The 11,617-nt window shown below is 44.6% G+C and overlaps 1 protein-coding gene across 1 annotated transcript; it reads right to left on the reverse strand.

Annotated features, from left to right (window-relative positions):
- Window positions 1-4: 4 nt before the first annotated feature.
- On the reverse strand, window positions 5-5,663 carry LOC128093388 (uncharacterized). The gene is made up of 4 exons (XM_052709952.1): window positions 5,652-5,663; window positions 4,552-5,033; window positions 3,994-4,140; window positions 5-198 (listed from the first exon to the last, which is right to left on the reverse strand). The coding sequence occupies exons 1-4, from the start codon at window positions 5,661-5,663 to the stop codon at window positions 27-29; spliced, it is 813 nt and encodes a 270-aa protein (XP_052565912.1). The 3' UTR covers window positions 5-26.
- Window positions 5,664-11,617: the final 5,954 nt, after the last annotated feature.

The following is an 11,617-nucleotide window of genomic DNA, read 5'->3' on the forward strand; positions in this document are numbered from 1 at the left end:
TTAAGGGGGGCGTGGGTGCGCTTCAGCTAAGTCGAGGCAAGGAAGAACCAACTAAAAAGAATTTGGAAAACCCTATTCCCACACTCAACGTCTGCAAAATCCAAAACCCAGGCCAGACTCAACCTTCCTTGAAAACGCTCCCGCTTTCGCGCCAGTACGGTCTCGGGACCGTACTGCGAGAGGTCTGCTACTTCCCGACTAGTCAATGCTCAGGGCAGGTAAAGGAGTCAATCAATAACAAGGCGGCAAAATGCCCAAAATCAACAAGAACGGAAAGAATAATCGAAACCAAATAGTTCTCTAGCGCGCAATAAGTTAAAACGCAAGCTTGGGAATGAACAGAAGTGTGTGAGTCTATAAACCCACTCGGGAAATCGCCCGCCGGGAGAATCGGTGCGGACTCACATCCGATCCGTCCGAGCGTTTCACGAGTAAAGAGGACGGGAGCTGGACCTGCTTGGTCAGCTGTCACCGCACCGTTCGTGTGGCTGCGTCCATGCGCTGTCAGTGCATGGCTGCGTCAAGCCCGTCGTACGAGGGGCCTATTCGACTCGATTCAATGGAGTGCGCTCACATACATCGCAATAGGGTGTATCACTCCACACATCTCTCCTCTTCTCCATAAAAAAATATTGTTGGAACAATTGAACTATGAAATAAATGCCACGACTACATAACGACATTCCTATGCAATCTGCAAAAGTTTTCATTAAAACCAATAAACCAAATCCCCAGTAACCTTCGGATCCATTGCCAACATTGATGAAAGAAAAAAACATTGATGAAAGAAAAAAAAAGGATACGTTAAAATGTCTAACAAGCATATCACTTAATGCATCGAACTAAACTGCAGCCCACTGTTAGTCCATCTCAGCTTTGACTAAATCACCATTTGAAATTAGCTAATTTTCTTTTTCTAAGTAATAATTGTTATTTTCGTGATTTTCTCTCTCTCTCTCTCTCTCTCTCTCTCTCTCTATCTCTATCTCTCTTTATCTCTATCTCTATCTCTCTCTCTCTCTCTCTCTCTATCTATCTATCTATCTATACATATCTATATGTCTCTCTTTCTATCTATCTCTATTTCTATCTATCTATCTTTCTATCTATCTCTATTTCTATCTATCTCTCTTTCTATCTATCTCTGTTTCTATCTATCTCTATCTCTCTTTTTCTATTTTGGTTTCTGTAAACCATTCTGGCATATAACCTACTTCATCGTTATTAAGTTTTGGGGTTGCTTACATTACACTACCAAATGATTCAAGTCTTATTTTCCAATCTCTTTAATGACCTACATTCTGGCAAACATAGCACTACATACAGAAATTCCTAAAATTCTTAAAACTTTTCAATATTTCTTGCATCTTTTTTATTAACATAAATTTACCTTAAACAAATCATTATGCATCATCATCTGTTCACAGCTTTGTCACAAAATTCACTACGAGAGCATTCGTGACTATATTTTAATTATTTCCCAAAGCAATCTCAATAAACTACACCTACACCTCTGGCCTTTTGCCCGTTTCAAACTTTTCAACCGCAGAGAGTCAGTCTGAACCACCATTTTCTAAACTACGGCTAGACAGACTGACCTACCATACATCTAGCGATTTCAGTAACGCAAATCACAGCATTTGAAGCCATGTTTTCATTGGACCAAACGCGACCTTCCAGGCTATTTACCACGGCGGGCCAATCTGACCCACCGTGACAAAATGTTCCACCAATCGCGGCCTTCCAGGCTATTTTCCACGACAGGCCCATCTGACCTCCGTGCCCATCGCGATTCATTTTTCCTTGGAACAATCGCGGCCTTCCAGGCTATTTACCACGGCGGGCCAATCTGACCCACCGTGCCCAACGCGACAAAACGTTCCACCAATCGCGGCCTTCCAGGCTATTTTCCACGGCAGGCCCATCTGACCTCCGTGCCCATCGCGATTCATTTTTTCTTGGAACAATCGCGGCCTTCCAGGCTATTTACCACGGCGGGCCAATCTGACCCACCGTGTCCAACGCGACAAAATGTTCCTCCAATCGCGGCCTTCCAGGCTATTTCCCACGGCAGGCCCATCTGACCTCCGTGCCCAACGCGACTCTTTTTTTCTTGGAACAATCGTGGCCTTCCAGGCTATTTACCACGGCGGGCCAATCTGACCCACCGTGCCCAACGCGACAAAATGTTCCTCCAATCGCGGCCTTCCAGGCTATTTTCCACGGCAGGCCCATCTGACCTCCGTGCCCAACGCGACTCTTTTTTTCTTGGAACAATCGCAGCCTTCCAGGCTATTTACCACGGCGGGCCAATCTGACCCACCGTGCCTAACGCGACAAAATGTTCCTCCAATCGCGGCCTTCCAGGCTATTTTCCACGGCAGGCCCATCTGACCTCCGTGCCCAACGCGACTCTTTTTTTCTTGGAACAATCGCGGCCTTCCAGGCTATTTAACACGGCGGGCCAATCTGACCCACCGTGCCCAACGCGACAAAACGTTCCACCAATCGCGGCCTTCCAGGCTATTTTCCACGGCAGGCCCATTTGACCTCCGTGCCCAACGCGACTCTTTTTTCCTTGGAACAATCGCGGCCTTCCAGGCTATTTACCACGGCGGGCCAATCTGACCCACCGTGCCCAACGCGACAAAATGTTCCTCCAATCGCGGCCTTCCAGGCTATTTCCCACGGCAGGCCCATTTGACCTCCGTGCCCAACGCGACTCTTTTTTTTTGGAACAATCGCGGCCTTCCAGGCTATTTACCACGGCGGGCCAATCTGACCCACCGTGCCCAACGCGACAAAATGTTCCTCCAATCGCGGCCTTCCAGGCTATTTCCCACGGCAGGCCCATTTGACCTCCGTGCCCAACGCGACTCTTTTTTCCTTGGAACAATCGCGGCCTTCCAGGCTATTTACCACGGCGGGCCAATCTGACCTACCGTGCCCAACGCGACAAAATGTTCCTCCAATCGCGGCCTTCCAGGCTATTTCCCACGGCAGGCCCATCTGACCTCCGTGCCCAACGCGACTCTTTTTTCCTTGGAACAATCGCGGCCTTCCAGGCTATTTACCACGGCGGGCCAATCTGACCCACCGTGCCCAACGCGACAAAACGTTCCACCAATCGCGGCCTTCCAGGCTATTTTCCACGGTAGGCCCATCTGACCTCCGTGCCCATCGCGATTCATTTTTTCTTGGAACAATCGCGGCCTTCCAGGCTATTTACCACGGCGGGCCAATCTGACCCACCGTGCCTAACGCGACAAAATGTTCCTCCAATCGCGGCCTTCCAGGCTATTTCCCACGGCAGGCCCATTTGACCTCCGTGCCCAACGCGATTCAATCATATTCTTTTCTGTCAAACTCGGTTTCACTTTACTCACCCACCGAGCACTCACACGCTCGCGCCTTTGCTGAAGTCTCTTTTTTCACCAATCACCAGCACCAAAACAAACAAACAATTCTGCACCAAAAAAACACGTTGGCAGGCGATTTCCCGACGGTTCTTAGAATTTGAAAATAAAATTCCAACTCCGTCACGGTCGCCAATGTGTGAGTCTATAAACCCACTCGGGAAATCGCCCGCCGGGAGAATCGGTGCGGACTCACATCCGATCCGTCCGAGCGTTTCACGAGTAAAGAGGACGGGAGCTGGACCTGCTTGGTCAGCTGTCACCGCACCGTTCGTGTGGCTGCGTCCATGCGCTGTCAGTGCATGGCTGCGTCAAGCCCGTCGTACGAGGGGCCTATTCGACTCGATTCAATGGAGTGCGCTCACATACATCGCAATAGGGTGTATCACTCCACACAAGAAGTACCATGGGGTTTATTTGGTCCAAGTTACAGTATTTGGGGGGAACTTGCATGCATTTTCTATCTGACCTTGTTTTCACGAGTTCATGGTGTCGGTTCTCCCTGGTCGTGTCGCGCGAACAGCTGGTGCAGCGCGCGTTCAGGTAGCCGCAGATGGCTGCGGGATGCTCTGCTCACCGGGATTCACGACGCAAGCCGCAGGTGGCTGCGGGCTGATCTGCTAGCTGCGTTTCTCGAACGGTGTTCAGCAAGCCGCAGGTGGCTGCGATGATGTCCTGCTCGCCGCGTTCGGTGATTGATGTTCGGCCGCGCTGGGCGCGCGGTCTAGACCCGGATCACGTGGCCGGTGTTCGTTAGATGCCGATTCCCAGCGGCGTCGCCGCAGGTCGAAAGCAACTTATCTTCTCGGTTCAGGTGCGTCGAGAAGATCACAACGAGATTCCCCACGTGGCCAATGTTAGAACTGCCGTCGGTGGGCTCCAATGTCTCAGGGCTTTATCGGACCCCTACGGATAACCCACTGGCGTACTGTGACAAGTGCACCCAGAGAGTGTCCACTTGGCACGCTGTAGGCCAGGCGACCGGTCACAGGACCGGATTTCCCCTACGGTCAGCGTCCACTTGCTCAGAGGCTTTTGAACGAGGACCTCTTACGGACTGATACCACGTTCTCGTTGGATGTGCGAGGTGTTGCGATATAGGGCTTTTTAACACGTGTTCACTTTACACAATCACTTTTCTGGCCGGTGAACGGCGGGGGCAAACGTGCCGTATTCTTGGAGTGCGTGCGACTTACCACGAGGATGTTCTGCGATGGCAGGCGGGTACGATTCAGCGACGTGTGCTTGCAGCGGCCGTCGTCGGCCGGCGAGGTATGCTGCGGTTAGGTCGTGCTTGGCTGGTTCACCGCGTGGCTCCACCACGTGGGCGGGGCAGGTAAACTGCGATCTTCTCCCGTAGGCCGCCGTCAAGCTCGACAGCTTTCGGCGTGTGCTAGGTCGCGGGCGGACGGCAAGATGCTCAGCGCGAGTCCAGTGCGTGTCGGCCGGCAGGACGCGGGTGTAACGTGGTGACCCACAATCCCACACGTGCGAGTGGGTGCCGACGCCGACGCAATTTCCGGAGCTGTGGACGAGAGGCCAACAAAAAAACCTTCGCCTGAAGGTTTCTTCAGGCGAGAAACACGACAACCATGAGGAAAAGGGCCCTAGCCGTGTCTAACGCACTATACCTTTGTATCAGCAGATATTCTTGCACACAATATGCGGTTTCCACTTTCGTTGTTCTTAACGTGCCTCTCGGCGCTGTTCGCCCTAGTAATTCACAACGTATTACAATTTTGCACTAAGTACAACAGAATTATACCTACTACTGATCGAGTTCAACTCGCTACACTCGATGATCTTTTCACCCTTCTAGCGTCTAAGACGTGGTTTGGCGTAAACTTCGTGTTCTTTAACTTTTGATTCGACTCAAAGCGCGGTTCGAATGCTAATGGGCTAGATCAGACAATCGTTCTTGCCTCGAGCCCCCAAAGTCTCGGACGATCGCGGAAAGCGCAAAGAGGAAAAGCCGATAATCGATCGTGGCTGATCGCGATTGGGCCACGTCATCACGTAGGTAGTATTTTTCAATTTTCTTTTGACCTTTTCAAGAAAGGCAGAGCCGGTCCTACGCCCGATCTACAGTTTTTGAGGAGAGGCGGGCAAATTCGTTTTAGTTATTTCCTTCCTCACTTTGATCTAACCGGCGCTGTGTAACCAGGAGGTTACAAGGGTTGTCAGATCTTCAATCTTTTAGGCGCGTTGGAAAGGTCTTTTGATTACTTATCTAACATCGGGTTGCATGTTAGATCCGGACAACGTTTTCACCAAAATATCTGAGATCCGGCCTCAAAAAAGTGCGTAAATAACACTTAAGTGCTTATAACTTTTGATAGGGTTGTCATCTCTTCAATGTTTTGGACTCGTTAGAAAGGTCTTTTAAATACCTTTCTAAAAAATGCATAGCATGACGGGTTTTTGTTTACAAAAACCACCCTTTTTACAATCTTCCGGACTTTAGTTAAAATCGTTTTTTAGCATAACTTTTGAAGTACTAAACTAAACTTTATAATTTTCAATAGCGACTTATGGGACCCCAAGACGGATCGAATGAGACCAAAACTGACAAAATCGGTTGAACCAGTGCCGAGATAATCCAGTGCATATTTTTTGATCAACATCCCACCACACACACAGACATTTGCTCAGAACTTGATTCTGAGTCGATATGTATACGTGAAGGTGGGTCGAGGTGGTCAAATTGAGAAGTTCATTTTTCGAGTGATTTTATAGCCTTTTCTCATTAAAGGTGAGGAAAGCAAAAAACCTGTTTTTAGAAAAGAGGAAACAGTTTTACAATACTTTTACATTCTAAAAAAAAAAAATATTTCAGAAACCAGCAGTCCAAATCAACAAATTCGAAAGAGAAAATTTGTGGGAAATTTTCTTTGTTTTAAATTATTATTTTTAAAGGTCAAATCAGCAACATGTAGTCAAACTTTCTTCAAAGTTGCTGTTAAATTTAAATGGCTTCATGTTATGCAATTCTTGAAAAATAAGTTATAGAAAAGCTCGTCCGTCCGTCGTACACTCTCATGATATCACGACGTTCATGAAATGATACATTATAAGTTGTCCTTCATTATAGAATCTGTTGACAAACATGTTCGGATTCTCCTCTTTGGGTGCTGTTAAACAAACACATAGTCCCACATCAGGCTTAAAAATTTGATCCGTATCGTTGCACAACAAGTTACCTAATCCCTCTCCCCCTCACATTATGTGATAAAAATCATGTAATGCCCCAATTATTCAGCCTACCCGACGTCCGATTCCCAACATGACCACCGATAACCCTTATCAATCGAATGACCCTCGTGCGGGCCATCATCAGTGCTCGGACGCTAAGCTCCCGCCCAGAATTCTTATCAAGGGTTCGGTTCGACGGTATTAACAGTACACTTTCTGTCCTGGTTGACTGCCCATTACGGCCGGTACCCGACCTGGCAATCAATAATTGGGATCACGTCTTCCGCTCAATAACTTTAAAAGCAAGATTTGTTCCCTTTTTTTTCTCAATTGTGCACCAATTGTAGAACCCTCGCAGCGAATCGCTTCCCCAGATCCACACAGATCATCCAATAAAATCCAATTTTCCAAATCAACCAAATTTAATAAGCGAATGAAAACGGGATTCCCCGTGCGCGCGCTCCCTGGACCCAAGCCGAAGGTAATGGTGTATTTCCGGCAGGTAATCCAGCAGGGACCAAAGTCGGGAACCAGGTCGTCCCCGCGAAATGGCCCCGGATATCGAAAGATGCGAGCACCGTGGGAATTTGGGTCGAGAAAACCTTCGCCTCTTTCTCTCTTGTCTGCCAATTTGTGCCTTTTTATTCCCGGCTCCTGCTGGTGCGGCTAATGTATGGGCAAAGGCAAACAGATGTGAAACTCAAGGAAAAATCTTTCAGTTCTTTTGAGAATCTTGGGTCTCAATTTTATATTGAAAATTAGAGTTTGGCAAATACATTTCATATTGTATACTGAATGTTTATCTGCACAGAAACAAAAAACAACTAAATCTTTGATATTTATACCAAGCCAACGAGACGAGTACTGCGCTTTTGCCCGTAAGGCTATCAGGACCGGAATCGCGATCGTTTGCTGTACGTATCAAAAGGCATCGCTCGAGAGACAAATCTTGGCGATCCATCAGCAGGAGGTCGTGTTTGTGCTGTAACAGGAGGAGCAACTTTATGAGTAATTGTCTCTCAACCGTTTTCTTCTTTATTCCTCTCGTTTGACTACCAGGTTAAGCGCTCTTTTCTCTCGTTTAATGCTGCGTTTTTGAGTACACAATAATGTAATCTAGAAATGTATGCTTGAGAGTTTCTGCATGAGAGCCCTACAAGGGGAACCATACTAAAACTTGATCGGAGAACTTTTTGAAAAACGTACCCACCCTAATGTATATTCAAACAGAACGTTTCTCCAAACAATTTTGAGCTGTCCATCTGTTTGTCTGTGGTGTGGGTTTATCTCACACACAAAGCGGGAAGAAGCACCCAAGCTCGCAAGTGAGATCCGTTTGATGAAAGGCAACAGACAACGGGTAGGACAGGTTCGGAGGTTGAGGTGTTCGGTCCCAGGGGAGGAAAAAGAAAGTGTAAAGGGTAATGTATAAAGGCAAGCCCCATCCCCCCCTTCCTTTAGCCCTCCTCAAGTCCCACTGGGCCTGGACCTTTTTCTGCTTCGTTTTTGTCCCTTCCGGTTTGGCCCCACCACTGCCGGCCGACGACGGAGGAAAATCCTTTGACTGATATCATTGACTGGTTTGAACAGTCCTTTTTTTGGTGTGCTGGGTTGGTTTCTTTTGGGTTTGGAATGATGTTTTTTTTTCATACCTTGGGATGATTCTTTGTATTGTCAACTGTTATAAATTTGTGAAAAAGTATAAATGTTTTTATCTTAGCTAATTGAATGCTGATTTAAAAATCTCAACATTAAACTATCCACTTTAACGACCCACAGGTGGTCTCTATTGCAAATTTCAACTCGAATCAAGGAGTCCGAGGGTTTGAATGGGGAGAGCACTCAAACCTAATTTTACTCCACGGAACCTTCCCGAGCATGGTAAATAACAAGGAAAATGCGTAATAATACTTTTCTCTGGTATCAATACCAAATTATGGTATTCCTGGACCCTTTAAAATTTGTCTTAAGGATTATGTAAGAGCAAAATGTGGGATCATACCAATTTAAGGTATTGTTTTGATATTGCAAAATTGCAGAATTTGTCAATGGTCGAACACCAAATTCTGGTTTTCTTTTGGTATTACAGTATTTTATCAAATTCCTCTGAAACTATGGGAAAATTTTGACCAATTTTGACAAAATAATTAATTTTGCGCTAAAATGATGTCTCAAAGCAAATGCCTTCATTGAAAACCGGAAATTTCAAACTTGATTTTAAACATTTTTGATATACCCCCTAAAGAAATGACTTGAAATTGTGGAAAATTTTCTAAGTCAGGATGCCACATTTTGGTATTATTTTGGTATTGAAGTGTTTCATAAAATTCCTCTGAAACTATGGGATTTTTTTTTTTAATTTTGAATTTTGACGAGATAATAAATTTTGCGCTAAAATGACTTAAAACCCAAAAATTTTAAAACTGGTTTTCATTTTTTTTTTTATATACCCACTAAGATTTTTTTTTTAAATTGTTGAAATTTCTCTAAGTTGGGATGACCAAATACATTGAAAAACGAGTTAATCGACAGCTTATTGAATTTTGGTGATTTAAGGGGTAGGCGTGGCTGAATGGTTACGCTATTCGCTTTGTAAGCGGAAGGTTCTGGGTTCGATTCCCATCTGCTCCTATCGAGAAATTATGGAAAGAAGGAATTCTGAACACTTGAATATGAACGAAAAATTAATTAGCTCGCGGTGGGGTTCGATCCCCCGTCCTTTGGATCAGCAGACAAAAATGCTTACCATCAGACCATCGAGGCTTAGTTGTCTAGAAGGATTAAGAATGCAATAAGAATCCAAGAAACTTGATTGGAATCTGTGTGAACCTAAGAACAGGAAAAATGCAATATTGAATGCAAGTTGAATTCAAGGACACTGGTTGCATAATTGTTAGGCGAATATTGAACTTTCAACACGACCAGAATTCACCACAAAAAGCTTGGTGAACCGAATTGGAAAGCTTCCAAAAAAATGAATCCAAGAACATACGAAGAATTAAGGACTATAAATAGATTTGACCGGCCGCATCACTTACCACGGTGAATCCTGGCTTCACACCCATCTTACTAACACACTCAAACATCACGTGATATTTTGTCGAAGACGCAGCCGATTTAGCGGTCTTCATCACTCAAGTATTGGACTAAAATTCCTATCCACTTCCCCCGTGTCTTACCACTGGTCGTGGCCGGCGCTGTGATTGGCTAGCATGATAGGGACTTTTGAAAGTTGCGAAGTGGTGATGATTGGTTCCTACTCTTCATCTGTGGTCCACGGAGCAATTCTTGGAGGTCCTGGTCAATAACAGAGTAGCAACTACTGGTAGACACCAATGCTATGCTATGCTATGCTAGATTATTGAATTTTGGTGATTTCAATCCAGTTTCATTTTAATAACACTTATTTTTCAATCTTGTTATTTTTCAGAAGCTTCAAGAACTTCAAGCACAGGCGTTCATCAATGACAAATGCATTCGATGTGGTGAAGAATATCACTAAGAACAACATGGAATCATCAGGTGAGTAGATTTTGCTGTTGCATATGGATCATTTCCGTTTTTTCACTAACTGCAACTGCTGCACTAAAAATTATATAAAAATACCAAATTTTGGTATAACTTGGGCAAATAACAGGGACCAAAATGTGCCCTTGGTTGTCCAGTAATAGATGGTAAAATACCATGAAATCATACCAAAATAATGTATGTGGAAGACCACAGGAATACCAAGTTTTGGAATTCAAGCAATGTTCAAAAATCCAGAAGACCTCAACTTGGTATTGAAATGGTTTTATTTGGTGGTATTATTTAACTCTTGGAATAACATGGTTTGGTATTGTTGTGCCCTTCCACATACAAGACTTTGGTATGATTTCATGGTATTTTACCATCTATTACTGGGCAACCAAGGGCACATTTTGGTCCCTGTTATTTGCCCACGTAATACCAAAATTTGGTATTCCCGTGTTATTTACCCCTGCTCGGGTTCTACTTCAAGGATTTGACCTGACGATCTTTGGATTGCGAGACCAGCGAGCTAGCGACTTCACCGGAGCAGGCTTGGTTTGGTGTGTTGTTTGTACATATACGGGGGAGACAACTCCTACACCTTGAATGCCTTAACGGCCTAACAACAACGAAGGGGCCGGGACCAACGTTTTACTTCCCCATCCGATGGAAGGCTGGAGCAGAACAGCGTAACCATTCGGCCACGCCTGCTTCTAGGAAAGTGGTAGACTTGTAGCAAAATTATGCTTTTCGATACACATTCTTTCAAAGGTATAGAAATGGAGTTTTAAAGGCAAAAACTGGGAAAATAAGATCTAGTCGTAACCTAGTCAAAAAACAGTTTCGTTAAATTTTGATAACAACTCATGAAAGATGCAAACTCTTTATGTTATTTTATATATTTTTTGTCAGTGCTTGCTCTTACACTTTTGAAACAATGTTACTTTCATGAACCATTATAAACAATTTGCTTGTTGAATTTCTTAATTGTAAAATACACTACACGACAAAAAAAAATGTGTTTGGAAAATATCTTCGATTCAAAGACAATCTTATGAGAAATTGGTCGAGCTTTCCGGTAAAAATATTTTTAGACTGAAAAATCAAGTATGCCATATAAAAATTGCTAAAAACCATGCAAAAACTATTTTTTTCTTCATATTTGCCTTCCTCACCTTACTGAGGAAAGGCTATAAAATCACTCGAAAAATGAACTTATTAATTTGGCTTCGTAGACCCACCTTCACGTATACATATCGACTCAGAATCATGTTCTGAGCAAATGTCTGTGTGGATGTGTGTAGGTGGGTGGACAAAAAATTGGCACTCGATTATCTCCGGACTGGATGAACGGATTTTGACCGTATTAGTATTATTTGATCCGTCTTGGTTATACTAAAAAAACGATTTAGGCGTATGTCCGGAAGATTGTAAAAAGGTGGGTTTTGCAAGAAACTCTATCATGTTATAAATTTTCAGAAGGGTATTAAAAATTCCTT

This window comes from Culex pipiens, chromosome 3 (assembly GCF_016801865.2).
Source record: "Culex pipiens pallens isolate TS chromosome 3, TS_CPP_V2, whole genome shotgun sequence".
In the NCBI taxonomy this organism is placed as follows: Eukaryota; Metazoa; Arthropoda; class Insecta; order Diptera; family Culicidae; genus Culex; species Culex pipiens.

What these genes read in the sequence shown, in the direction of transcription:
- LOC128093388 (XM_052709952.1), bottom strand. An exon ending in GCCGTTCACCGGCCAGAAAA is followed by an intron (nt 4,141 to 4,551) that starts GTGATTGTGTAA and finishes ATCCGGGTCTAG; the next exon opens with ACCGCGCGCCCAGCGCGGCC. An exon ending in GGCTTGCGTCGTGAATCCCG is followed by an intron (nt 199 to 3,993) that starts GTGAGCAGAGCA and finishes AGCATTGACTAG; the next exon opens with TCGGGAAGTAGCAGACCTCT.